The sequence below is a fragment of the Myodes glareolus genome, chromosome 27 (assembly GCF_982192425.1).
Source record: "Myodes glareolus chromosome 27, mMyoGla1.1, whole genome shotgun sequence".
Classification (NCBI taxonomy): domain Eukaryota; kingdom Metazoa; phylum Chordata; class Mammalia; order Rodentia; family Cricetidae; genus Myodes; species Myodes glareolus.
In genome coordinates this window covers 44,364,071-44,390,666 of record NC_142052.1, presented here as the reverse complement: position 1 = coordinate 44,390,666, position 26,596 = coordinate 44,364,071, and the positions used below count along the sequence as shown (strand labels likewise).

The 26,596-nt window shown below is 40.1% G+C and overlaps 1 protein-coding gene and 4 non-coding genes across 7 annotated transcripts; all 5 read right to left on the bottom strand.

Moving 5' to 3' along the window:
• Positions 1–947: 947 nt before the first annotated feature.
• Positions 948–24,635, bottom strand: Nop58 (NOP58 ribonucleoprotein). 3 transcript variants are annotated; one of them, XM_048428733.3, is made up of 15 exons: positions 24,393–24,634; positions 20,629–20,705; positions 18,436–18,488; positions 15,515–15,636; positions 13,749–13,885; positions 12,147–12,211; positions 10,665–10,799; positions 9,242–9,387; positions 8,427–8,553; positions 7,399–7,562; positions 5,746–5,880; positions 5,388–5,449; positions 3,384–3,517; positions 1,605–1,768; positions 948–1,203 (listed from the first exon to the last, which is right to left on the bottom strand). In XM_048428733.3, the coding sequence occupies exons 1-15, from the start codon at positions 24,435–24,437 to the stop codon at positions 1,153–1,155; spliced, it is 1,617 nt and encodes a 538-aa protein (XP_048284690.1). In that variant the 5' UTR covers positions 24,438–24,634; the 3' UTR covers positions 948–1,152. The 3 variants fall into 3 exon arrangements, with proteins under 3 accessions (XP_048284690.1, XP_048284692.1, XP_048284691.1); XM_048428735.3 differs by lacking the exon at positions 24,393–24,634 and adding an exon at positions 18,125–18,233 and having other exon boundaries at positions 20,629–20,711; XM_048428734.3 differs by lacking the exons at positions 948–1,203; positions 1,605–1,768 and adding an exon at positions 2,372–2,430 and having other exon boundaries at positions 24,393–24,635.
• On the bottom strand, positions 8,284–8,367 carry LOC125396761 (small nucleolar RNA SNORD11). Its single transcript, XR_007230891.1, has one exon. It is a non-coding gene; the product is annotated as a small nucleolar RNA SNORD11 (small nucleolar RNA).
• Positions 9,123–9,205, bottom strand: LOC125396762 (small nucleolar RNA SNORD11B). Its single transcript, XR_007230892.2, has one exon. It is a non-coding gene; the product is annotated as a small nucleolar RNA SNORD11B (small nucleolar RNA).
• LOC125396767 (small nucleolar RNA SNORD70) lies at positions 18,253–18,337 on the bottom strand. Its single transcript, XR_007230896.1, has one exon. It is a non-coding gene; the product is annotated as a small nucleolar RNA SNORD70 (small nucleolar RNA).
• LOC125396766 (small nucleolar RNA SNORD70) lies at positions 19,609–19,694 on the bottom strand. The gene has a single exon (XR_007230895.3). It is a non-coding gene; the product is annotated as a small nucleolar RNA SNORD70 (small nucleolar RNA).
• Positions 24,636–26,596: the final 1,961 nt, after the last annotated feature.

The following is a 26,596-nucleotide window of genomic DNA, read 5'->3' as shown; positions in this document are numbered from 1 at the left end:
GGAGTTATTAGCTATCTCTATCATACTTTACAGAAAGTAATTTTAGCATAAAAATTGGAAGTCCGTCAGAGAGCTCTTACCGTGGACCTCATCTCACATATTGACTTACAGCATCCATAACTAGTTCCCGAGGACCCAATGGACTCCTTTGACCTCCACAGGCCTAAGGCATGGGTATACAAATGAACGTGAACCCCCACCCCCCACAAATCCCCATGTGCACACCCAGGAAGCTGTAGTTCAGAAGTCAGGTTCTGGGTTCAATTCCCAGCACAAACATGGGACCATTTCATTTCACCCTTTAAGACTAGGGACTAGAACTGGGAATGTAGTTCAGTTGGTAAAGTGCTTAACAATTATAAACAAAGCCTCGGATGGGTTCCACATCCTGACATGTGTCTGTGGATCCTGGCACTTGGGAGGAAGGGACAGGAACATCAGAAGCTCAGTTCATTCTTGGCTACACAGTGAGTCTAGGCATTAGACCTTGTCTCAGAAACCACACTTTAAATAGTGATTGATGATAACCACAACCATTCTCTTACTGAAGAAGGTAACCATGCTTTCTTCACTCAGTTTTAAAACCCTGAGAAGACAAGAAAAAACACAAGATCTTAAATTGGTCCATCCAATCACCACCTTCAAAAAAAGCTATTTTCGCTGGGCAGTGGTGGCACACGCCATTAATCCCAGCACATGGGAGGCAGAGGCAGGCAGATCTCTGTGAGTTCGAGGTCAGCCTGGTCTACAAGAGCTAGTTCCAGGATAGACTTCAAAGACACAGAGAAACCCTGTCTGGAACCCCCCCCCCCAAAAAAAGCTATTTCCAATTTTGAAATTTCCAATCACTTTTCAACAATAACAATCAAAATTCAATTAGTGCTAAGTCAAACATAGACAGGGCTAAAGATTCTCTACATAAAACATAAAGAGATCACAGAAATGGCTTACAATACAAAGAAAATACTTTTATTTCTGTATCAAAGACTCTAAAGTTAACAGTTGTTGACAAGACACAAAAAAGGTTTGCGAAGTTACAGATAATCATTATTGGATTTAATCTCCCTTTATTATTTTACAAAGCATCTGGTACACCCCCAACCCAATCTCAAGCATGATGTGTTCAGGTGACAACATTAGGGTTCCTTCCCATTAGTCCTCAGCTTCTTTCTTTTTTTTCTTTTTCTTCTTTTTCTCTGGACTCTAAAAAAAACAACAAAAAAGCTGTTGAAATAGTGTTAATATATTAACCTATCCTTATAAAGTGTAATATCTACTCCCAGAAAACAAATTTTGCAATAAAATCTAAACCTGCAATTCCAGGAAATCTTGGGGTGTGGGGGAGGGACACAGCACTTTGCATGCACAAAGACTCCAGCTCAATCCTTCCTTACAGTAAATTTTTTTCATGGCAAAACAAAACAAAACAAAAACAAAAAAACACTAAACGAGAAAAGACCTCTATAACAAAAATACTATTATACTATTAGACAGTTTTACTTTTATATTACATTTTCCTTATTAAACACCTGGTCATTTCTGACCTGGAATACAATACAATTATTAATAAACTCAAAAGATAAAGAACAACCACAATCACATACAGGAACCGCTGTGCTGGTGCACGGCTCTTCCTCAGAAAGTGGCTCCTCCTTAATGTGTTTCTTTTTATCCTTCTTCTTCTTCTTCTTTACAGATGGCTCCTCTTCCTCCTGTTCTTCCTCCTCCACTGCTGCCTCCACCTCTTCCTCTTCCTCCTCCACTTCAGCTGGTATAGAAAGAATTAGAATTGAATTAACTTACTTACCTCAAACCCTAAAATATTTTTCTTTCTTTGGTTATAGTCAACTCTTCAGTGTTTATTATTATGATTTTTATTGCCTAACACTATTAACCATAAATAATCTAGACCAAGCTCAGAAGTATTTTTTTTCACGATCAGCTATTACTTAATAGAAGTCAGCAATAAAATAAATCTCTATGCAGCCTGATGACCTGGAAGCGTTAATTACATTAAAAAAGGTCAAGAAGTGAGAGCTTCTGAAAACAAATTTTGTAATAAAAATTTGTAATAAATTGCAGGTTTAGATTTTGTAATCCTGCAATTCCAAGTGCCCACTGCACAAGTCTAAGGACCTGAGCCTGGCTCTGCTCCAGTCCCAATAAGAAGTCAGGCAAGCGCTGCAAGTATGTGAACCCACAGAGGGGACAAGAACCTGGAACCTGTGGGCCAATCAATCTAGACAGACAACCAACCACAGCACTAGTGAGATCCCGTAGCAAACACAAGAACTAAAGCAGAACACACTCAATGCTTACCTCTAATCCCTGAAAACACAAGCGTACACCCGCAACACACGCACAGGGACGCTAGTCTTGTGAGCCTTCAGTGAGAGGTGAGTAAACAATACACTGAAGATACAATAAACACTACGGATAAAATGAAACAGGGAGGTGCAGAAGGCGAGTTACACATGGCTATTTCAACACAAGGGGCAGAGACGAAGGAAAAGTGGCGCCAAGTCAAGATGCTAAGAACTTTGTGAATTGTGTATATGGTAGATGACCGGCAGGAGCATCAGAGAGCCAATGGTCCAATACATAATTGTTAATCAAGGAAACCACTCTGGAACATGCTTTAAAATACTAGAAATAAGACTGGTTTTGTTTTTACATTTTTCAAATCTTTCAGTAATAGAAACAAGTTAAATTAGTCTGTTATAATTTTTCTATCAATTCTCTACACTTGTTAACAATGTAACTGACAACAAAGGCATTTAGAAACTAATCATTGCATCATTTACTCTAAGCATAAAAGCAGGGACGCAGTATTAGGTGCAATACATGGGGCACTTGCTTATTACCAACTTGACTGGTATCGTTGAGACACTCTGATAATGAACAGCAGTCTAGTCAATAACTCAAACAATGAAGCTGCCTGCACCAATGTACTTCTCTTCTTAATCATGCAACTAAAACGCAGGGGAACCAACTTAAAAGTCACCTAACAAGTATTTCACAGTAGATAAAGTCTTTGTACATTTAGTAAAATCCCGAATTCTACTTATTTATAAAGACACCAAAATCTAATTTAACAACAGCCTAACTTATCAAAGAACAGATTGGCATATTTTAAAGCACTATCAGTTTTCATAGAATGCAATGGTAAACATTTCTACCATACTTAATCCATAGTTTTAAAGATCCTTATCGAAGAATCTTTAAAAATTAAAAATTTGTGGGGAAGCCTACGGACTCCAATTTCTGGATCCAGTCATATACAGTGTCCTCAGACTTCTGTGTATACTGTGCCATGCAACCCCCAACCCCAACAAAATAAATAAAAATGTAATGTTCTTTGATTAAAAAAAATTCCAACTAACCTTTAATTTTAATCTTGGCTTTTTTTGCTTTCTTTTCAGTGACTTCATCCTCTTTATCCACCTCTTCTATTTTTCGTTTTTTAGAACAAGTGGGAAGTGTGGAGTCACCAGAGGGATCATATGTCTTCACTTCACTGAAAAAACCAAATAAATTGTGGAAAAATCTTTACAAATATCTGTAACTAAAATAATTCAAGAAAAAAAGCAGGAAAATACTGTTGGATAAAGCAAAAGCACATGATGTGGTTTCATTGTAGCGGTTTTAGGGTATTTTAGGTAAGTCAATCACACTCAAAGTGAGTCAAATTCTGATTTATATTTAGAATTTAAATTCTATTATATAGAAAAACGACAGCATTGGAAGGAAAACAATCAAGTGAAATCACTTTCCAATTAACTACAAAGCAAAACTGCACTAATTGCAAGATGTTACACAATCCCATTGAAGACAAATCTTCACCACAAGCTGAAAAATGGTACAAAGAACACATCGATCCCCTACGACGTGAACTAAATCTCATTGCTGTGGTACAGAAATCTGAAACCAACTGAGGAGAGTTCTGTCCAGCAGGGCTGTAGATGAATGGCTGCTCAACTTTATAAGCTGTAAATACCATTTAATAACAGAGCCACACAAATCCAGCAAATGATGGAGTCTATATGCTTACAATTAATGCTATTAAATATTGTTCTGTCCCCTTCTAAGCTATAACGTCATTAAAATTCACACATACCTACCTAGGGATCATAACCCAAGAGGCTGTGACACTAAGGAGAACAATTTTGAATTCTAACAGCTACGATGTATATAGCAAGATCTCATATTTTTTGTTTTTTTATTTTCAAAAGACTGTGTAGCCTAGACCAGCCTCCAACTTGCTATCTAGGGCAAGGACGAACATCATTTCTAGCCACACTGCATCCATTTTCCAAGTGGCTACTGATGAACCTTGATACACAATTAGTTTATCATAAAAGACGCACAACTCCACCCCAATCACTGCAACTCACAAACATTCCACCTAGGCTACCGTCAAATGATAACCAAAGCATCCCTCTACATCCAATTATGGTCTCAATGCTTCTTTATGACTATGAACTCTATTTTCTAAGCCTGCCTGGGGTGTTTAGAAGACATTTCAATATGGATAACTCTTTAAGCATACTACAAAGTCAGTCAAGTGAGTGAATACATGTTTATGAAGGACCAGCAAGAGGGCGCGATGAGTAAATGCATTTGATACCAAGCCTGACCACCTCTTTGCAATCGCTGGAACTCACAAGGTAGAAGGAGAATCAACTCTAACTTCCACACAAGTGCCATGGCTTGTGCACACACATACATCCCACCCCCAATATATAAAAGAAAAAGCTGGAAGAATGAAAAACTAAATGGCAAGGAAAAATTATGCACATAAAAGATGTGTATAGTCAGCATGGTGGTGGCTGTAGTTAACATGTTCCTGAAAATTGCTCACAGGATTTTTCAGTATTATCCACAAACACAAAAGATCTACCTGCCAACTTGATGTTAAGTGACTCCACAATTTCAAACATCTGTTAAAATACTGATACACTAAATAAATGAGACTTTTGTCATCAACTTCCACTCCAAAAAACCAAACCAAACCAAACCAAACCAAAAAAAAAAAACCACCAAAACTCGTTTTCCTGTGTGCATGTCCTGACAGCAGAGAGCTGGCTGCCATGTGGATGCTTGGACTCAAACCCAGGTCCTCTTCAAGAGCAGTAGGAGCTCTGAACTGCCGAGCCATTGCTCCAATCCTGCCAGTTTCGAAAATGATTTATGCTATGCGTATGAGTGTTTTGCCTGCATGTACGTGTATGTACAAGGGTGCCTGGTTTTGAGACACCATGTGGGTCTTCTCCAAGATGACCTCAACGAACAATCGTAACTGCTCATCCATCTCTCCAGCCCTTCAATCCAGAGTCTACGATAAGAAAACCTTAAAAAACAAGCGACTTTCATCCTATGTACTTTACCTTTTGTGTTCGTACTTTTCTGCTTTTGCTAATGCTTTTCCTGTTCCACTTATTTTTCTTATCTAAGGAGAAAAATGAAAAGCACTAAGTCAAAATCTACAATACATCCTCTATTGGATAGCATACAGTAGTATGTGATAAATTCTTTCCTATTGAGTAAACATATTCAAACAAAAAACATTGTGTAATACGTTCTTGGCTAATGTAAAGTTAAATCAATAGCAGAAAATAATACTATTAAGCATACTAAGAAACATGGGGGAAAAAATGTTACCAGTTGATTTTTGTGTTCATGAAAGTGTTAATTTATTAACTTCTGGAAGGCTAACATCTGCCGCAAATAGGGTGTGGTTCTTACCCCTCTGTCCTCCAAAATTCTCAATCTGGCCTCTAATTTGGCTCTGTTCTCAACTCCCATTGCAGAACTGGAATCTTCACCAAATGCATCGTATCGGATAGCTAAAACAGTTTTGGCTGCCAACATCCGAGAAATCTATTAACAAAACATAAACCAGACAGCAATGCTTATTTCCAAGGAGATTATAAATCCTCAATTGTTTACTCAAGAGAAAATTACAGAAAAATCACCATATTACCATTTATTCTGGACTAGAACAAAAAGGTCTAGTCATGTCTTTCTCTCTATCCTTTTCTTGACCTAAGTTCAATCCCCATGATCCACATGAGGGAAGCAGAGAATCGATTCCTGCAAGTTGCCCTCTGACCTCCACAGGCTTACACACACACACACACACACACACACACACACACACATACACACACACACACACGAATACCTAAAGGAGAATTTCTTCAGGGCTGCGTCTGTAGCTTGTTGCTGGCATAGCTGTCACCTAGAATGTGTGAGGCTTTAAACTCAACCTCAGACACAGAGAGAAAAAGAATAAGACTAACCAATGTCTTGTGAATTCTTCTTCAAACTAATTTACAGTGTCTACTTAATCCTTTATTTCTATCAGTGTTCTCTTAATTTCACAAAACTTCAGTTTAATCCTATTCAATTAGGTATCTATAGAAGCACACAAATGTGTAAAATAGACACCCAAACCTGCTTTTCAAGAAGTGTTCAACACAATGTATATGCTACATGTAATACCGGTTTTCTTGCTAAACAATAGGGTAAATTACAATTTATTTTCATTTAGTGTATAAATTTTTACTTTAATACTGCCACAAATTGAAAAAAACTAAAACTAACGTTGAGCCCCCGCCCCCAAGACAGGATTTCTCTGTAGCTTCGGTGCCTGTCCTGGAACTCACTCTGTAGACCATGCCGGCTTTAAACTAACAGACTGAACTGTCTCTGACTCCCACGTGCTGGGATTAAAGATGTGCACCACCACTATCTGAAACTGAAGTTTTAATGCATACTATAATTAAAGTAGTAGCAAAATGAGTTTGGGGGGAGGGATAAAGTTGAAGGATTAGAAAGATGCCCCCACAGGGGGAAGGGAGACAGAGAAATAACTACTCAGCAGTCAAGAGCACTGGCCTCAGTCCAATTCCCAGCACCACAGGGCTGCTCACAACCATCTATAATGAGATCTGGTGCCCTCTTCTGACCTAGAGGCATACATGCAGGCAGAGCACTGTATACAATTAAAACAGAAAGAACTGCCATTCTGATGGTGGCAATCTCCTGTAATCCCAGCACCTGGGAGGCAGAGGCAGGTCAATCTGTGTGTTCAAAGCCAGCCTGGTCTACAGAGTTACAGGACATCCAGGGCGACACAAAGAAACCTTGTCTTGAAACACCAAAAAACTAACAAACAAAAAATGGCTCAAATATTAACAGTATTTGCTGGTCTTACTGAAAACCTGGGTACAGTTCAACATAGACACAGTAGCCCCCAACTGAAGCTCTCTAGCAGCAGAGTACAGGCATGAACACAGTATACACACATCATACATAGGTAGCTACAAACACACGCAAACAATGTATCATGAAAAATAAAAAAAAATTAAAAAGAAGTCAAAAAGCTCAACTCACCTTTCCTTTATGTTTGGGACTTGTCTGGCCTACAAGGGAAGCATGATAAATGAGTCCATATTTAGGGGTGTCTCGTCTAGATTTGAGGGCCCTGAAAAGTGCTTTTTCTGCGCCAAGAATCTGAACTGTAGAAGCTGCATGCTTGGCCAAATTCAAAAGAGAACCTACAAAATAAACAAATACAAAGCTTTAAAAAAATGTATTTTCAGTTATATAAAGGTTCTATACTAGTATATTGAATTCCCTCAAAACTCTAAATGTTATTATATTATTCCTACTGCAAGGAAAGCTATGATCTGGAGAATTCAAACTCAGTACCACGGGAATATGAATGATGTAAACATCAGCAATTTGATCCATCGCCCAAGACTCTTAAAATAAAGTATGCTATTGCTATAGATACACTCATATCAATGGTATAGAGCCATTGTTCTACCCTTGCCGCAGAGATGAACCAAACATTTCTAGGGCAGGAGAGATGGCTCAGTGGTTAAGAGCAATCAATGACTGCTCTTTCAGAGAATCCAGATTCAGTTCCCAGCACCCACATGACAGCTCACAACTGTCTGTAACTTTAGTTCCAGAGGATCTGACACCTTCACACCAATGCACATAAAATAAAACAATTTAGAAATAAATGGAAACAGTCCATGTATCGTGACCTTACAGCAAAGGGGACTTGGAGTATGACACTGCTAACAGAATTATTCCAGCTTAAAAGAGATCTGTGATGAAGTATAGCAATGTATCCAGTTAATACTGTAATTTTAAAAATTTATTCAAATCTTGGGCTGATGAGTGTTTCTTCTTGATATTGAGAACTGACTAAATTTATGGCTAAAATATGAAAACAAACTAACTTTAGCCTTCTGACTAAGGACCACAGTGTCTCAGAAGAGGTAGTGACTGAAGATGCCCTCATTATTCAAAAAGAACTCAGGCAAAGCAACAGGAATCATCATTGAACCATGGTCCTCAGTCTGTACTAAGTGTTACACTTGTGCTACAAGTCACATTAAAACTGTCACCTGCATGAGCAATGAGTCGTGCTCCTACCAACTCCCCAACCATGACTGTAACATTGGGTGCGATGGCCATCATTCGATTTTGCAGATACTCATATAGCTGAGTTCTATACTCAGAAATTTCAATCACCTAAAATGAGGAAGTCACAAAGGTTATGGGTAAAGAGCATATGATGCATTTTGAAATTAGATTTCAATAGATACGAGTAGAAACTGTCAGTAACTTACTGACAGTTAAGTCAGCACTACAATGGCTGGGGCAAGACCAGGCCGGTGAGACCAATCCTAGGTGCTCGGCAACAACTACCTCTAAAATAAAATAAAGCTAGTCATGCTAGTTTGTGTTTGTAACCCCAGCACTCAGGAAGTCTGAGGAAAAAATTACAAAAAAATCTAGAATTAAGCAATCCAATCGGTATTATCTTGATAGTCTTAAGAAACTAGGTTAAATCACTTTTCCAAATATAATGCTCAGTCCAGGTGTGGTGGCGCAGGCCTTTAATCTCACAATTGGGTAATCTCTGATGGTGGAGACAGTGAAATCTCTGTGAGTTGTAATCCAGCCTGGTTTACATAGTGAGTTTCAGGACAGACAGGGCAACAGAGACCCTGTCTCGTAAAACCAGAACCCCCCCAAATAATAATATACATAATATAAATTACATCATGTTGTCATTATCACATAACCCACACCCAGTAACATGGCATCAGATGAGGTAGTGACTGAACACCTTCACAGAACGTCAGGTGAACAACAAATGCAAACATCATCATTGCCATTAGCAAAGACAACTACAGTCCCGGTGGGTGTATCGTACCTGGGTACACAGATGTAGAATGTTGCAGATATCTTCCTCGGAAACCTCTGTTCCCATAGATATCTCTGCGGCTGCTTTCACCTCTGCTTCTACCTCCTCTGACAGCAATTCAGAGAGAGTCGCAGATGCATAGTTCTTCCTGTCGCCTGTAGAATGCATAAAAGATGAAGCAGAATCATTCTCAAATATTGTAAAAACAGCAAAGAGGAGGAGGGGAGGTAACTCAAATAGTGGCACACAAATATCACTAAGTCTGACCTAGGCTCTTATGTAAAACTGATTTAGAAATAAATTTTTGGCAAAGTGGTGACGGCACACACCTTTAATCCCAGCATTTGGGAGGCAGCCTGGTCCAAAGAGAGTTACAAGTTACAGGTCATACAAAGAAAATATCTCAATGCCTCCCTCAAAACAAACAAACAATCCAGTCAGGCTGTGGAGGTGCGGGTCTTTAATCCCAACACTTGGAGACAGAGGCAGATGGATCTCTGTGAGTTGAAGGCCAGTCTGGACTACAGAGCAAGTTCCAAGATAGGTACCAAAGCTACACAGAGGAATCCTGTCTTAAAAAATCATAATAACAAAACACCCCAAGAATTATTTGGAAAACAAAAAAATAAAGCATCTTATAAACATATTTTATAAAAGGTGACAGATACAAATAGGATTAAGGGTCAGGCAGTGGTGGTACGTGGCTTTAATCCCAACATTTGGGAGGCAGAGGTGGGTGTATCTCTGAGTTCAAGGCCAGCCTGGTTTACAAGGCAAGTTCCAGGACAGCCTATCTCAAAATACCCCGACCCCTGAAAAGAATAGAATTCAGGATACCATAAGAGGACTCAAAGGGTGCAACATTCTGAAACTATATGTGTGTGTTTCAAGATAGGGTTTCTTTGTGTCGTCTTGGTTGTCCTGGAACTTGCTCTGGTGTCAGTGCGAACACTGTGACCTGGCAGAAACTCTAAACTTTAGGTGGACCTCACAAAGTCTTAATAATACACCTTGAGGTTACTCAAGATCTAACATTGCCATCCTACTGTCTACTCAGCCTGCTTCTTAACCTGCTTCTAAGAGAACAATGCAGCAATTAACCTCATTTGCCTTGGATTTCTCATGGAATCAACTTTTAGAGCCTAATTTAATGCAAAGCTGTAATCTTAAAATATACCATAAAAGCTGAAAGCATCATTTATAGATACTGGTTGATAAACAATAATCTTTGTTCTCTGGGTCAGTTGAAACTAGTGGCTTTGTTACTTGGAAAGTTATTTAAAAGAAGTCACTTAAAAAGCTCAGTTTTAAAACAACATGAAATAGCCACATTTGAAAATTTAAAACTAATTCTACTAAGTTATATCAATTTTTTATTACTACTGAGTTATAGTCATGTATTTTCAACACAAAGGGTAAACAATCGACTTACCAACTTTCTGTAAACACTTGCAGTATGTCAAATTATCTGAAATAATTTTCCCTAACTCAGGGAAGTGCCAGCCATACCACTCCCTACACCGCATAATGTAGTTGTTTAGTTCTTTATCCAAGTCATCTAACAAAGCTGCAATATGAAATAATAACAGAAGCAATGAGGGACTGATAACAAATTGTCTTGAAGCATTTTCAAGCATTTAGTGGCATTAAGTACATTCACACTGTACAACCATTATTAACACCACCCTTTTTCAGAATTGTTCCATTATGCGACTAATTGAAAATTTATACCCCTTAAAAAGCAACCTCTGAGCCAGGTGGTGTTGGTGCAGGCCTTTAATACCAGCACTCAGGAAGCAGAGGCAGGTAGATTTCTGTGAGCTCGAGACCAGCCTGGTCTACAGGGGCTAGTTCCAGGACAAGCCCCAAAGATACAGAGAAACCCTGTCTCAATAAACCAAACCAAGCATACAAATGAAAAGGCAACCTCTGGAGCCAGGTGTGCTGGGACACACCTTTATTACCAGCATCAAGAAGAGTTTTGTTTACATAGTGAGTTCCAGGACAGCTACATAGTGAAACTCCATTTACAAACAAACAAAATGTACAGATATCAGTCATGGCTCAGTGAGTGAAGTCACTTGGTGTCAAGCTGGACACCTGAGTTCAATCCTTAAGATGCACATGGTAGAAGGAGAGAACTAGATTTCCAAAGTCGCCTCTGACTGTCACACAAATGCTATGTGCACACTCTTCTCCAATCCCCAGGAATCTCTAGACAACTTTCTATCTGTGCCTGTTCTAGGCAACTCTTTTATGTTTGTGCTTGATGCCCTCCAGAGGACATTAAGAAGGATCCCCCAGAACAGGACAGTCGTGAGCTATGGTGTGGGTTCTGGAAATTAAATCCTGATTAAAGGTAGCAAGAGCTACCTTTCCGCATTGTTTGGCTTCTTTCATAGGTGAAGTCTTCCTCGTTATGGCATGTATTACATTCTTTCTTTTAAAACCAAATGCCATCGCAGGTGTATGCACCTGTATCTACATTTTGTTTATTTATTGATTGATAAAAATTTTCCTTTTCAGCTAGTATAAATAATCCTGCTATGAATAGAGGTGTGGCAACCAAAGGGACTACTAACCCCAAGATTTTAATTTGATACACATTTAGTAATATGTTGGTCAAAGCTGTTTTTATTACTTCCATGTTTCTTAAAATTGTTCAACTGATGAGTATCTAAAAAAGATAGGTGAAAAACAGAACACTTAAGTACACAAATCTTCCTTGAAGTTTTAGCACTTACAATGAACAAAATTGTTATATAATATTAACACGATTCTAGGTTTATCATTTTCTACTTTGCTTCCCCAGTTATCTACTCACTGAAGTTCTAGTTCATCTTTAACAGACAAAATTATTAACAGCTGAGAAAAAAAACAGAATTAAACAGATCAGATTCTGCCATGTACTTACAAATTGCCTGAACAATCATTGTGTCTACTTTATCAGCACTGAATTTCAATCTGTATCGAGACAGGCTGGGGAGATGAAGACAAATAAACAGCATTTTACAAAGGACTTCAATTAACGCATCCCATTCCTACCTTCCCCGACTTGTGCAGCCGTATGAATGGGTAGCTAGTGCAGGACTAGAACTTGCATAGCAGGACAGGATGGCCAGCAAATGAGCTCCAGGACCAACTGTGTAAAACCCTACACTCTGGGATTTTAATGCTGCAAAGCCCAGGACTTTATGTGAGTTCTGGGGGACCTGAACTCAAATCCTTATGATTGTGTGATAAATACTTCGCAACTGAGCTAGCCTTGAACTTGCCACAGAGCTGACCACTACGGCCTATGTATTTCCATATGAATTTGTTCTGGTGGACAGAGTGGTTATATTGATCTTGTAGGGCTGTGTGGCTACACAACAGGACTTCAAAGCCCCCCCCCAAAAAATCGTAACATTTGTATAACATCTAAAAACAACGTTTAGGGGAACAGCAGATGTGAAGGTATCAAATCTCGCCACTGAAGACATTTGTAGCCTTGCTCGCATATTGCAGGGTTTCCTTTACATTACAGGACATTTTCAGTATCTCTGACTTTTAATCACAAAAAGTAATCATTTTTTTAAGTGTTGAACTACTTTTGTTTGTTTTTTGAGACAGGGTTTTTCTGTAGCTTTGGAGCCTGTCCTGGAACTTGCTGTGTAGAGCAAACTAGCCTCGAATAGAGACCTGTGTATCTCTGCCTCCGAGTGCTGAGATTAAAGATGTGTGCCACCACCACACGATGTGTTGATTTTTAAATAATATGCTCACAACCTTTCGCTTTTCCCCCAAAACAGGGTTTCTGTGTTAGAGCCTAGCCCAGGAAATCTATGTCCCAGGTTCTAAGAAAGACTCTGTCTCAAAGAAATAGGGAAAACAGAAAAGGACAACCTTTTCTGGGCTTAAGACATACACCACGTACAATTGCACATAGCAAAAAAAGTTCTTTCTCAGACCACAGCAGAGAAAAGACATGAAACAAGCAATCCACCACTAAAGGGGAGAAGATAATTTATGAGATTTTAAAGAATACAGGCAATAGCTGGGTGTGGTGGCCCGCACCTTTAATCCCACCACTGTGGAGGCAGAAACAGGTGGATATCTGAGAGTTCCAGGATAGCCTGGGCTACTCAGAGAAACCCTGTCTTGGAAAATAAAAAAATACAGTAGTTCTGGGGCTGGAGAGATGGCTCAGCAACTAAGAGTATTGGTTACTCTTCCAGAGGTCCTGAGTTCAATTGCCAGCACCAATACTGTGGTTCACAACCATCTATAATGAGATCTGGTGTCTTCTCCAGGCATACATACAGCAGAACACTGCATACATAAGAAATAATTTAAAGAAAGCCAGGTTCTGTGGGTTCATATCACTTATCAGCTATACTGAAGATGAGCAACAGTTTCTTCATGTGAGCAACTGTAGCATCTTCCTGATATTAAATGAATACTTGTAATACTTTAAGAACAGTATTTAAATGTATGTATAAAATTGAATATTCTTAATTTTTCTGTTAAGTCTTACCTGTGAGCTAATCCAAGACACATGGCTGCCATCTCACGTGGTTCCACCCCGGGAATCAAGCCATCCATTTGCGATCTAATTCCCCTCATAAGTTCATTAACAACAGGACTGTGGATACAGCTGAGATTCAGTTTTTCCTATAAGAACATTTATATTAGATAAAAAGGAAATTTTCCTGAAAATTCATCTTTGTTGGCTTTCAGATAGCTCAGAGTAACAATCCTGCCTCAGACTCCTGGAATGACAAGCATGAGCTACCACACTGGATTCTGAAATAACACGAACTATTAAAACAGAGAGATAGTTCAGTGAATAACAGCACTGGCTTTTTGCAGAAGCCCTGAGTTTGATTCCCTACATCCCCACAGTGCCTGTAACTCCTGTCCTAGGATCTGATGCTCTCTTCTGAGCTCCACAGGGACCAGGCGCACATAAAGGCAAAATATTCATACAATAAAAATAAAGACATTTTTTTTAAAAAAAGGAAAGAAACAAAAACCAAAAAAAGTTCACGGGCCAGGAGGTGACTGGCACAACTTTAATCCCAGCACTTGGGAAGGGGAGGCAGAGGCTGGCAGATCTGAGTTCAAAGTCAGACTAGTCTATAATTAAGTTCCAGGACAACCAGGGCCGCAGAGAGAAATCCATCTCTACCAGGAGGAAAAAAAAAGTTGATGGAAACTAAATATGAAAAACTTCCAGAGTATTAAGAAACAATAACCACAAAAACCAAAACACCATTTTAGCTAGGCTAAGGTTTCAATGCTGTAAAACATTAATAAATCTGACAAGAATTTTTCTTGCTTATTGGAGTGAACCACTGCTTTTTTAAGTATTTATTTATTACGTATACAATATTCTGTCTGTGTGCATGCCTGCAGAACAGAAGACAGCGCCAGACCCCATTACAGATGGTTGTGAGCCACCATGTGGTTGCTGGGAATTGAACTCAGGACCTCTGGAAGAGCAGGCAATGCTCTCAACCGCTGAGCCATCTCTCCAGCCCACCACTGCTTTTTGTTTTTATTTGAATTTTAAGATTTAAAAAAATCTGTGTGTATGTATGTACCTACTTGAGTTTCTCTGCACCGTGAAGTGCAGGTGCCTTCAGAGGTCAGACGGTGTCAGATCCCCTGGACGGGATCTGAAGCCAGGTCCTCTGCAGAGCACTGTATGTGTTCTCCACCACCCAGTCATCTCTCCAGCCCCTTTCCTAACTTTAGAATTATGGAAGTTATTTCTATGCTACAGCATTTTAATTAAAAGTAAAGGCAAAACGTTTCAATCTTTAGGTCTTTCCTCTGGTGATAAGCATCTCTTATATACCACCCCTCCCCCAGTAATAGTGGGTAAGAAGTCTTCCACCAACTTCCCATCTCTCCAGCCCCCCTGAGCTATACTTTAATTAATATAATCTCAAAAAACTCCTTGCTGGCGTATACCACTATACTTCACTTCAGGTTTTCTCTCTTGTACTTTTATACCAGATACTAAGAGCTTCCAATGCACACATCTTTACTGACTGTATTGAATGGGAAAATGTTTATCTAAGGATTATCCTAAAATGTTAACAGGGCGAGAGCTTCTTTATCCTTTTTTGTTATCTGTTTTCTACAATGTACAGGGGACAGCTGTTTCTGCAACTTCTACTTCAGTTTCTCATGATGCCTAAAAGAAACATGGATTGTGAGAACACGTGACATCGTGACATCTGACCACATAGGTCTGACAGGCATGGAGAACCGTGATGGCCTGGCCTTCCTTACCTTTATCACCCCTCCTAGTTTAGCGTCAGCCACAGCCAGAGGTTCATGGGCTTCTTTTACTATTTTCTTCAGAACTTTCTTCAGCTGTTTATTGATTTTACCCTCCATCAGAGCTGTGAATGCTTTTTGGGGAGGGGGAGAGAAAGTTTTAAGTAATAAAGCTCTTCTGATGTAAATTTTAAAGCAAATACTTGCCCTTAAAGAGACTCACATGTTTCATGTATTTGTTTTTTACACCATTCATAAATGCCCGCCATGGTGGTGTACACCTTTGCTCCCAGTACTTCATAGACACAGAGGAACAGGAGGATAGGAGTTAAGGCCAGCCAGTGAAATCCTGCCTCCATACATAAGGTTTTTAGGATTCAACTTTTTATAGCTCACTGCTATAGGTTTGGCAGGCCTCAAACTTATGATTTTCCTTTAGCCTTCCATTGCTGGGAGCTAGAAGTGTCCTGTTATACCTGGCTATTTCATTCTACTGTTCAACACTGTTTTCCTAGTATTTATTTTTTTATAAAGAGACTTCTTCCTTTCATTCATTCCCTACTTAAATTTTTTAGTCTTTTGGGTTGAGGATAGAGTGTTTGCTTAGCATGTGAAAAGTCTTGGGCTAGATCCCCAGAAACACACACACTTTAAAAGTTGAACTTCATATTCTTAGTTTAAATTTTTGTTTTTACATATACGGTTATTTTGCCTAATGTATACCTGTGCACCACTTGTATGTCTGGTGCCTCTAGAGGCCAGAAGACAGCATCAGAGTCCCTGCAACAGGGATCACAAACACCTGAAAGCTGCCATGTGAGTGCTGGGAATTGAACCTGGGTCCTCTGGAAGAGTTTCTGGCTCATCTCTAGTTTGTAATCTTCACATAACACAATATTAATTTTGATCTAGCAAAATAACCCTTCTCTTAATTTTTTTCTGAATAAAATCTCTACACTAGAATTACTCTAGATTCTATTCTAGGTTATCATATACAAAATAGTTATTTCACTAAAAATGAAATTCAAAAATTAAATGTGTCAAATATTTTAGGAAATAATTTCAAAAGCTGGGTGTGGTGGTGCATGCCTTTAATTCCAACACTAGGTGGCAGAGTTGGGTAGATTTCTTGTGAGTTCAAGGCCTGGTCTATACAGCAAGTTCCAAGAGAGTCAGGGCTACAGAGAAAGCCTGTCTTGGGGAATGGGAAAGAAAAAAAATAACTTCAGGGGACTGGAGAGATGATTCAGTGGTTAGGCACACTGGCTGCTCTTCCATGGGTTCTGAGTCTAATTCCCAGCAACCACCAAGGCAGCTTACAACCCTCTATAACTGTAACCCCGTGGGATCTGATGCCCTCTTATGGTGTGCAGACAAATCACCTATTTAATATAATAAATAAATTTCTCAAAAGAGTAACTTCAAACAAAACAGGGGCAGCAAGATGGCTCAGTGGGCCAAGGCTTTTGCCACAAAGCTGAGCACGAGTTTGACCTCACCCCCAAGCCTATGTGAAGAGAATAAACTCACTAGCTGCACAATGTTAAAGGAATAAATACTTCCAATATATAATATTAATAAGATCCCAATAGACTCTAAAGCTACAAAATTTAAATTGCATACTGTGGTCTGTAGTTACTCAGCTTTGGGGCTGTCATGCCAAAACTGCTTCATAGGACCAGGGAGATGGCTCAGTAGGTAAATGCTTGCCATTCGACCCTGCACAACTAAATTAAATTCCTGGAGCCCACGAAAAAGTGCAAGGAGAGAAGTGAAATCACAAAACTGTCTTCTCGTTTTCATGCGTGTATCACGGCACTGGTACCTGCCTGTCCCCACAACTGCCTCAGTTGGTAAAGTGCGTGCCTAACAAGCTTGAACTCCTGGGTCTGAGCTCCAGCACCTAAGCAGAAGTCATCCTTGGCTCCAGGCCACCTTTGGCTACACACACCTGTCTTGCACTGAACAAAATAAGCTGCCTTATGACAGACATACACTTCTAACTCCTGGGAAAAAAACTTGTCTGTTTGATAAAAACATTTTATCAGGTTTCCTGAGATCAGACGTTTTAGAGGTCTCCATGACAGCATTCCTGAAGTAGTTTACTCATTTCTCTCACTTAAAATTATATCATAAATTTTCTGTGCTACTATTTATACCAGATCTCTCTTCACAGGGCTGTTAATTTATTAGCAATTAATGGTAAAGAAACTTGCTTTGTGTGCTGGGAGGTTGGGGCATGCAGATCTGTGAGTTCTAGGACAGTTAGAAACTGTCCTATTAGAAACCCCTAACAACAACAAAAAATCTTGTCTAGTTTTAAACCATTCTTCCTTATAGCCCTTTGCTATCAAATAATGGACCGATTAGTGATCCAGAGCATGCCTGTCATCCATCATAAAGCCAATGTTGAAGGCTATGAATCACTCTTTCCTTTAAAACACATATAAATCCATGCCCCTTGGTGGTTTGCATGTGCAGAGTACCTACCTACACTTTAAGTAACTCTACTTCCCTTCAGTTTTGAATATTGATATGCTTTTGTATTTTGTATTTCAGGTGGCTACCTTCAGCTTCACCTTAAATTACATAAATATTAGACTAGGTACATGACCACGTTACCTTGGTCCCTTGTAGAACAGCTTTTACTGAACTGTGCTTCAGCATTAGGCTACTGGTTTCCACAGGGAGATCAATCTAATCACTTCTCATCACATGGGGGAAACCAGCCCTATAGTGAAAAAAGCTACCTCAATGTTGTCTCAGTGGTAGTGACGAATGGGTTAGATCACTGGAATTCACTTCCAATAAGGATGCATCATCGACAACATTGAGTAAGATTAACTCAAGCAACTGAAGAAAATAACCTTTTAATAAAAAAAGTCAAAATTTTTAATTAAAAAAGTAAAATAAAGTTTCTAGTCTTACTTTACCTGCTAATGCTTCTGCTGTATCCTGAAATTTCTCAAAATGTTTTAGCTTTACTCTAGAATTGAAAGAGAACAAATACATTATTGGAACAGTAATTCTGCAAAAGTTACATAGCCAGAAAAAGAGAAGCTGGATGTTTCCATAGCATATACTACAATAAACTTGCTAGATGTGATGCAACATGTTTGGAATTCCAGCTACCAGGAAGTCACAAAAGGATCACAAAGTCAAGGGCAGTGCAGGTAACTACTTGAACTCTGTTTCAACTTATTTTAAAAATATATAAAACAGCAGGGTGAGGTTGCATGTGCCTTAATCCCAGCACTTGGGGAGTAGAGGCAGGAGGATCTCTGTAAATTCAAGACCAGCATAGTCTACACATTAAGCTCCAGGGCAGCCAAGACTACAAAGAGATCCTGTCTCAAAAAGCTAATAAAAAGTTGGCAATTTAGTTTCAGGTTATAAGGACCAGGGTTGTTATGATCGTTTTGTCTCTTTAAGAGACAAGCCACGCCCACTCCCTTCCTGCCTGCAGTCTCAGACTCCACCCTCTCTCTTCCTGTCCCCGCTCTTGGAGAGGTTGCCTTTTTCCCCTCTCTACCCTTCTTCTCTCCTTTTTCCTTCCTCTCCATAACCCATCTAATAAATGTCTAACTTAATTTTGTATGGTACGTTTGTCCGTCTCTCTTGCCCGCCGGCCCCAGTCACATGGAGACCATCAGCATGGTCTTGTGCGCTGTCCCTGCTTGGGACCCTGGCAGCTTGTAACAAACTCATCTGCATGGTGTCTGCCTGCCCTTTGCCCACCTAGCTGGGGACGCCCAGGGGACCAACCACCTTGGTTTGTGAGGACCTGCAGCAAATCCATAATAAGGGTTCTATCCTCAGCACCACCAGCCACTAACTAGACAAAAAAACCACCAAGCATATGTGAAAAGTAACCTACTACCCACCGATACCTTGAATCCCAGTGTTCGGAAGACCGAGGTGTACCTCTGAATTTGAGGCCAGCCTGGTGTACAGAGTAAGTTCCATGACAGCCAGAACTACTAAAAAAACCCTGTCTCCCTCTTCTCCAAAAAACAAACAAACAAAAGCAAACCTATTGTCAGATTTGCTTTCCAATATTGCCTACAGCATTTACATTCACAATGTTTTATGTACAAAGAAATGTATTCATTGCTGTCTCAGTGGTAGTGACGAACTTTTGTTAAATCACTTAGACTCAGTTCCAAAAGAATACATCATTGACAACAATGAATAAAGATTAATCCAGCAAAGCAGATGCCCTCTAAAATGGAAAAACTAGTCTCTATATGCCTAAAACAACATTATTAGCTAAAACGAAGTTTTTTTTACCTGGGAAAGTAAATGCTGGTATAGTCCATCAAATGTACGCTTAAAAGCACATAGATTATAACAACGAAGTCCTGAGTTTATCTTTTTTGGCCCTGTTCTAACCCCATTTCTACCTTTATGAAGTGCCATCAGAGTCTCTCAAAACTCTCAAGGATCCACAAAGATATAAATTGAATCACATTAAGCCAATTAAGTTGATTTTCCTCAGTGCATCATGGACATGATGCACTTTGTTCAATAATGCTATTGTCGATGGAGCACCACAATATGATTCATTTTGCCCTTTCTATAGGTTTATCACTCTATTCTTTTTTGTATTTATTAGCAGTAGCAGATGAATGATCCATAGCTATGTGCCCTCTGAATCCATCAGTACCAATAGGATCATCAAGTGTCTTTTTAGGACCACATGCATCCAGTGGGCTATTTCATAAGGTGACTCACAAATGGTGAAACAGCAACCCTGGATCTACCTTGAGGAAAAGCCTACTACTTTCCCCAACCCATTTAGTTACCAAAAGAACTGGAGGAATCACAGCATACTTTTCTAGAAGTTACAACCTAGCTGATTCACTACACTCTAGAGCTAGGAATAAAAGTCATATGGAAGATACAGCTACAATTACTGCTTTTAAAAGAAATTTACACTTATTTTTGTAACATGTTTGTTAGTGCCTTCAAACATGTCATAAAACATTAATCTTGGGGCACTGTCCACTGTAGTCTACAATACCAACTAGCTGTGATAGCCTATGTTCTAAAAACCAAAGCTGAAAATAACTCCCAAAGGGGCAACTAGTATAAGTGCCTAAATCCTTAGATTCAATATTACTTACATTTTATTTGCTTTTTCTGGAGTTTCGAATTCTTTCCACAAACTATCAACCTCTTGAAGTTTCTTCTCATTTAGAACCTGCAATAAACCAGTTTTCTTCAAATGGCAGTTTAGACACACCAGTCACATTCTTCAGACGGCAGTTTAGACACCAGTCACATTCTTCAGACGGCAGTTTAGACACACCAGTCACATTCTTCAGACGGCAGTTTAGACACACCAGTCACATTCTCCAGGCTACACCACTCAGGCCGCGGTGGCGCCTGCCTTAATCCCAGCACGCAGAAGGCAGAGGCAGAGGCAGGCGGATCTGTGAGTTTGAGGCCAGCCTGGTCTACAGAGCGAGTTCGAGGACAGGCACCAAAGCTACAGAGAAAGACAAAAACAAAACAAAAAACAGGTAGAAAAGTGTTTCTTTTATTTTTTTATTGAGCTGAGCTAGTTTCTAATATAGCCTAAGTTTTGGTCAAATTAATAGTTAACCTAGTTACAGTCTTAGAGAACATTTCCTGTGTTTTTTCCTGCCTACTGGTTCTTAAATTGATTTTTTTTTAAACCTAAGCTCTTAAACATTCTTCTATATTGATACATGTCAAGAACAGATTTCTGGCCCAGCGTGGCAGCACACACCTTTTACCCCAGCACTGGGGAGGCAGAGGCAGGCAGAGCTCTGAATTAGGGGCCACAGAGCGGGTTCCAGGACAGGTTCTACATCTACTGAGAAAACCCCGTCTTAAAAAAAAAAAAAAAAGAAAAAGAAAAAAAAAAAAAGAAAAAGAAAAAAAAAAAAAAGAAAAGAAAGAAACTATTGGAAGATAACATTTGCATTAGCAGAGCTGTTGAAAGATTATTTCATGGATGTGACTGTTCTTCCTGCATGCAAACATGTACAGCACAGGCGGGAAGAGGTAGGTTCTGGGAAGCTAGGCCCTCTGCAAGGACAGGCGCTCTTAGCCACTATGCCATCTCTTCAGCCCCCACTGTCATAGCTAGAACTAAAGTTAAAGCCACAAAGGAAATGTAAAGTCGTAGTGATTCATATTTATCCAAACATTTACAAAAACTGTTAAAGCAAACAAAACTTTGGCTATTATATTCCCAATCATGCTACTATATATTGTTTCTGAACAAAACGTTTGTTTCACAATTATCTAATTTTATATTTAAAAAAAAGTCCAATTGGAGAATGGGGTTTGTTATATAGATAAAACTGGCCTCGAACCCGACTATTCTGTCACAACCTTTCAAGTGTGTTATAGGCAACATCCATTACACCGAGCCACCTCCATGTTTAAATCACTGATTTTCACACAGGGAAACTGGAAATATCTGCATACAAAAAAACATTTTGTTTAAACTAAGATGGAACAATTTCTAAGTAGAAATAGTGTGTAGTTATTGCTACCATAAAAATCCTTGGGGGCTGGAGAGCTCAGTGGTTAAGAGCACCGTCTGCTCTTCCGAAGGTCCTGAGTTCAATTCCCAGCAACCACATGGTGGTTCACAACCATCTGTAATGAGATCTGGTGCCCTCTTCTGACCTGCAGGCAGAGTACTGAGAATACTGTATACATAATGAATAAATAAATCTTTTTTTAAAAAAATCTTTGGCATTGTTATAATGTTCTCAGTTTAAAAACACTTCTGCGGTTTGGAGAGATGGTTCAGAAGTTAACTCTGTCCTCCCAGAGGTCCTGAGTTTAATTCCCAGCAACCACATGGTGGCTCACAAACATCTGTAATGAGATCTGATCTCTGGTGTGCAAGCCTACATGAAGGTATACATAATAAATAGATATTAAAAAAACCACTTCTTTGTATATTACAGCCTGAACATGCTGAAATACATATATAAAACGAATTACCCAGATTTGCTTCAAAATACATCGGTAAGGGAGCAAGATAGAGGTAACACAAAATTAGTCTGTTAAAGGTGAATGAAGCCAGGATGGTCTACGTAGTGAACTCACCCTATCTTAAAACAAACAAGCAACAATGATTCCCAAAAAACCAACCCAAATGTCTCCCTACTGTGAAATGTCTTACAACAGAAAGTAGGAGGGCTGAGATGGCTCAGGAGGTGCAAGTGCCAATCTAAGCACAATGCTCAGAACCCATCTTCTGAGCTAGGAGAGAAACACCACAGAGCAACCCTCTGTCCTCCACACACACACTGTCTTGCGGGACTGAAGAGACATAGTTCCCAGGACCCACACTACAACTCATAATGGCATCAAGCTCCAGTTCTAAGAACTTTAAAAGCCCTCTTCTGGGATTCGCGTGCATGGGCTGCAGATAAACACTCTCTCCCTTTCCCGCACACACAAAATTTTAAAATTTTTTTTGGGGGGCCAGCCAAGGCTACATAATTAGACCCTGTCTCAAAACAAAACAAAAACCACAAACAAAACCACAGAACTTTTAGACTTGTTTTTCTTTCTCCCTTTTTTGCGACAGACTTATTGTGCTGCCGTGGCTGGCCTAGTACTTGCTATAAAAGACCAGGCTCGCCTCAAGCTCACAGAGGCCTTTTGCCTCTGTAGTGCTGGAATTAAAGGCTTGTTCTGGGGTAAGGTTTATTTAAATCAGATGGAGATGTGTATGTGCAGACACTGTATTATAAAATTCAAGCTTGAAACTATGAACTCCCCGATTCACACAATTACATCACCTAACAACATATCGGCAAGCCTCACACAACCCAAATTGAAAATCATGAGCACCGTGTCCCCAATCTTCCTACATTTAAAAACAAACAAAAACCTTCTTTCAATTACATTCAAAATTTCTCCTTGACAATTCAAGCAATCTCACTTAATCCAAAAAAAAAAAAAAAGGAATATGACACTCGTAGTTATGGGCGGTGAGGTTCACTGTAGATATGGGGGAAAGCACAGCCAGGAGCATCCGGAAGAGTCCAGCCTAAGTCGGCAACGAGAGAGGAAAAGACGGAGGGACCAGGAGCCGAGCGACCATAAAAAGGCCGGGTTATACAGGAACCAATGACGCCGGGTAAAGGGTCCAGCCCAGGAGGACCCAGTAACAGGTGGATTGGCGGCTAGTCGGCTCTGATACGTTAATAGGCACCTCAGCAACCTGACCTGGGTTTTGAGACCTAACATTTATGTTGTCTACATTAAAGCACAAGCATTTCCCTTCCTTTCGTCTTCCTGCTATAGTCACACTGCAATCTTTTAAGAAGATTAATAATATTATTAATATTAATCTTTCAATAATAATAATAATAAGCAATCTTTTAATAAGTCAAGCCACGCTAGGTCACTACTCAAAAGCATCCAACCATGCCGTTAGGACCCTGATCTTGAACTCGGGCTTTAATAGTCTAAATAGTTTCCAATCTACATAGAGGGAATCTGCGTCAACAAATGAATGAATGAATGAATGAATGAACTGACCTTAGGTTAGGGATGCAGCTCTGTGGTTGGCTGAACATGTACTAAGTCTTAGGTTCTATCTACCGCGAATATTCTTATAAAATGAACGCTTTACTATCACTCGCACAGGTCCTGTCCATCTTTCAAACTGAGCAAATGCTCTGAAGCTGAGCAGGTAACCCTAATGCCCGCCGAGCCACGTGCTCACCTCAACACCCGGTCCCTTCACTTTTTCACTCCTTTCCGGAGCCCAAAAACTTAAAAGACATTCGGACCTGCTCGTTGTGTCGGCCTCTCTCTAAGGCTTACCCCACTCCCAGTCTATCCCATCCACACAGGCATTTGGGGGCAACACCTCCATCGGACCTACCTTAAAGATGGCGTAGCCAACGGACGTTTCAAACAGGACCAACATGGTGAGGCCGGGGCGCGGCTAGCCGCGAGCTCTCACGCCGCTGCAAACCCCGAACCTCTCGGCCACCGACGGCCCGCTAGGCCTCGGAAGCGGGAGCGGACACACGCTCGCCTCCCTCGGAGCCGCTAGACCACGCCGCAGAAGCGTCCCACGCCTCTCCTCATGAAACAGCCAGCGTGCGAGTCTCCTTCTCTAAGGATGCTGGGGTGCCGGCGTCACTTCCGGCCGATCTCCGCCGCAGCGGAGCGTGAGGTCACTTCCGGGCTTTTCCCGCCGGCGAAGTCGGGAGAGGAGGGGGGGGCATCAGAATATCGCGAGACTTCTGAGGCCCTGACCTGGTAACTTGACATAGCTGGTTTGTGCGGTTAAGTGAAGGAAAGTAAATTCTATATGAATTAAATGTATAGTTTATAAACATAATGTATACATACGTATATATGTATGTATACGTTATATATATTTACACCTCATTATGCCCCGCCCCACCATATGAGTGACATATTTTATCTTTAAAGAATTACAGAGTTAGCCGGGTGGTGGCGCACGCCTTTAATATCAGCATTTAGGAGGCAGGAAGATCTCTGTGAGTTCGAGGACAGCCTGGTGTACAGCGTCCGTTCCACAACAACCAGGGCACCACAGAGAAACGCTGTCTCAAAAAATCAAAATAAAAAAAGAAAGAAAACTTCAGAGATGACTGGATCAGTGTGTCTGTTGTTGGCATCTGAATTTAAAAGGGCCAGGACTTGGCTGTTTATTTTGTTTCACGTCAGAACAAACAATACTGTGCATATAAATGCAGTCTAAAACTTCAAAAGGGCCTGGTGTGGTGGTGCACACCTTTAATCCCAGCATTCACAACCACAAAGCTGAGGCTGGCAAATCAATGCGTCCGAGGTCGGTTTGGTCTATATAGTGAGTCAAAATAGCCAGGGTTATGTGGAGAGAACTGTCTCAAAACGCCTAAAAAATGAAATTGATATTTACTGCCTTTAAACTTTACTCCCTTTCAAACCTTGCCTTGAAGAGAAAACATCAGAACAACACCAAGGCTTTTTTTTTATTTAGCCGGATGTTGTGGCATAGATCTTTAATCCCAGCACTCGGGAATATTGAGTTTTAAGAATATGTAGAGAGACACTGTTTCAAAAAAAAAAAAGTTTTATTTAGCAGATGGCTCAAGGATTGAGAGCATATTTTCTTGCAGAGGATTAAAAAAACTTTGTTTTTTATTTTACGTGTATGAGTCTTGTTTTTTTTGTACATAAGTGCACTGTGTAGTGTCTAGAGCCCACAGGAGTCCTGGAAGTGGAGTTGTAGGCAGTTGTAAGCAGCCACTTCAGTGCTGGGAACATAACCCGGTCCTCCGCAAGGGCAGCAAGTGCTTTTAACCTCTGAGTCCTAACATCATGACTTTTTATACCTCTGAGTCATCCCTAGTCCCAACATCGTGACTTTTTATACCAGGACCATTCCTGGTTGTTCTCTTTCTCTGGTCAAACTGGTTTTGAGCGCATTTCGTTTATAGCTATAGATACCAACATCTTCTGTTTTTTGTTGTGTTTGAGATGATCTCAAGGCGTGAATTTAAGCCTGTCTCAGTTTTATGGGAACTTTCAACCTCAGTGGCAGGGTTTATTTTGAAATGAGGTTTTATGTATCTGAAACTGGCCTCAAACTCCCATGAACTGAGAATGAACTTGAATTTTTGTTTTTTGTTTGTTTAAGACAGGGTCTCTCTCCATAGTCCTGGAAATTTGTAGGCTATGGTCACCTAAACTCACTGAGATCCACCTACCTCTATGTCCACAGTATTGAGATTACAGCCATATGACACCACACTGAGTTTATTATTGCTGGGGATGGAACCCAAGACTTAGTGTATGGTAGCCAAATACTCCACTAAGAGTCACAGCCCTCTTTTGGTTTTTTTGAAACAAGGTCTCTGTATCTAACCCAGCTTGGCCTTGAATCACAGTCTTCCAGCCTTGGCCTCCTGAGTGCTAAAATTAGATACTTAGATACCTGTGTGACCAAGTATGTTCAGTGACTGAATTTCAATACCCCAGTTCTGAAAAGAATGACCTGTAGGAAATAAAAGGGGATTCTAAGGGAAACCTGGGGTGCAGGCAAAAGCACAGTTGATTAGAACAGTTAAA

Bases quoted from the DNA above. Each gene is read 5' to 3' on its own strand.
- Nop58 (XM_048428733.3), bottom strand. From the start codon at position 24,437: ATGTTGGTCCTGTTTGAAACGTCCGTTGGCTACGCCATCTTTAAG. The intron at 7,563-8,426 runs GTGACAGTTTTA...TTTATTTTGTAG, and splicing joins ACGACTCATTGCTCATGCAG to GTTCTCTTTTGAATTTGGCC. The intron at 5,881-7,398 runs GTGAGTTGAGCT...TTTTGTTAATAG, and splicing joins GTCCCAAACATAAAGGAAAG to ATTTCTCGGATGTTGGCAGC.